The sequence below is a fragment of the Petaurus breviceps genome, unplaced genomic scaffold (genome assembly GCF_028583685.1).
Source record: "Petaurus breviceps papuanus isolate PSGF00001 unplaced genomic scaffold, PetGlider_PUasm1.0 90721, whole genome shotgun sequence".
In the NCBI taxonomy this organism is placed as follows: domain Eukaryota; kingdom Metazoa; phylum Chordata; class Mammalia; order Diprotodontia; family Petauridae; genus Petaurus; species Petaurus breviceps.
The window spans coordinates 6,015,505-6,016,228 of record NW_027187322.1 but is presented as its reverse complement, the minus strand read 5'-3'; the positions used below and the strand labels follow the sequence as shown (position 1 = coordinate 6,016,228).

Here is a 724-nt window from a genome sequence, read left to right as displayed (position 1 = left end):
TCACTGTCCATTTCTCTGTCTCTCACTCTCCTGTTCCTCACTCACTCTTTCGCTCTCTGTCTCTCTCTGAGGTCTCTGCCTGTTTCTCTCTCTTTCTCCTGCCCCATGCAGCCGGGTTAAGGGGCCCTGGCAGCTCTCTGGGGGCTGGCTGATCTGAGAGCCGCTTGCCGAAAAGTTTATGAATTGGGATCTCTTAGCACGGGATCAGTGTAGTCCTGCCCTCCCTCTTCTCCTCTGGTCAGAGCCTGAGAAGAGCCCAAGCCGGGCAGGCGGGCGGGCAGGGCAGGGCAGGGCAGGGGGGTATTTTTAGAGTCATTGACTGCCTCCAGCCAAACCACGTGTGTCCCCCCTGCGAGCCGGGATGCCTCACCCCTCAGCCTTGCTGCCCGCGCTGCTGCTGGGACTGCTGTCCCCCTGGCCGGGCCGAGGGGGCCCTCTGCCCGCCCCCCACAACGACACGCTGGATTGGCGCTGGGAGACCCTTTTCTCTCGCTCCATGGCTCGGCTCCCTGGGGAGAGGAAGGAGCTGAACCGGGACGGGGACTATCTGCTGGGCATCAAGAGATTGCGCCGCCTGTACTGCAACGTGGGCATCGGCTTTCATCTCCAGGTCCTGCCCGACGGCCGCATCAACGGCGTCCACAACGAGAACCGCTACAGTGAGTGGTCGTCTCCGCCGCCCAGGGTTTCTCCTCTCCTCTCCTCTCCTCTCCTCTCCTCTCCT

At 62.4% G+C, this 724-nt stretch overlaps 1 protein-coding gene across 1 annotated transcript in view; it reads left to right on the top strand.

The window, feature by feature from the left end:
- Positions 1-265: 265 nt before the first annotated feature.
- Positions 266-724, top strand: part of FGF4 (fibroblast growth factor 4) — a 4,651-nt gene continuing 4,192 nt past the window's right edge. The window contains exon 1 of the mRNA XM_069066102.1: positions 266-659. Within this exon, the coding sequence (XP_068922203.1) occupies positions 362-659 (298 nt within the window). The 5' untranslated portion in view covers positions 266-361. The remainder of the gene's footprint in view (positions 660-724) is intronic.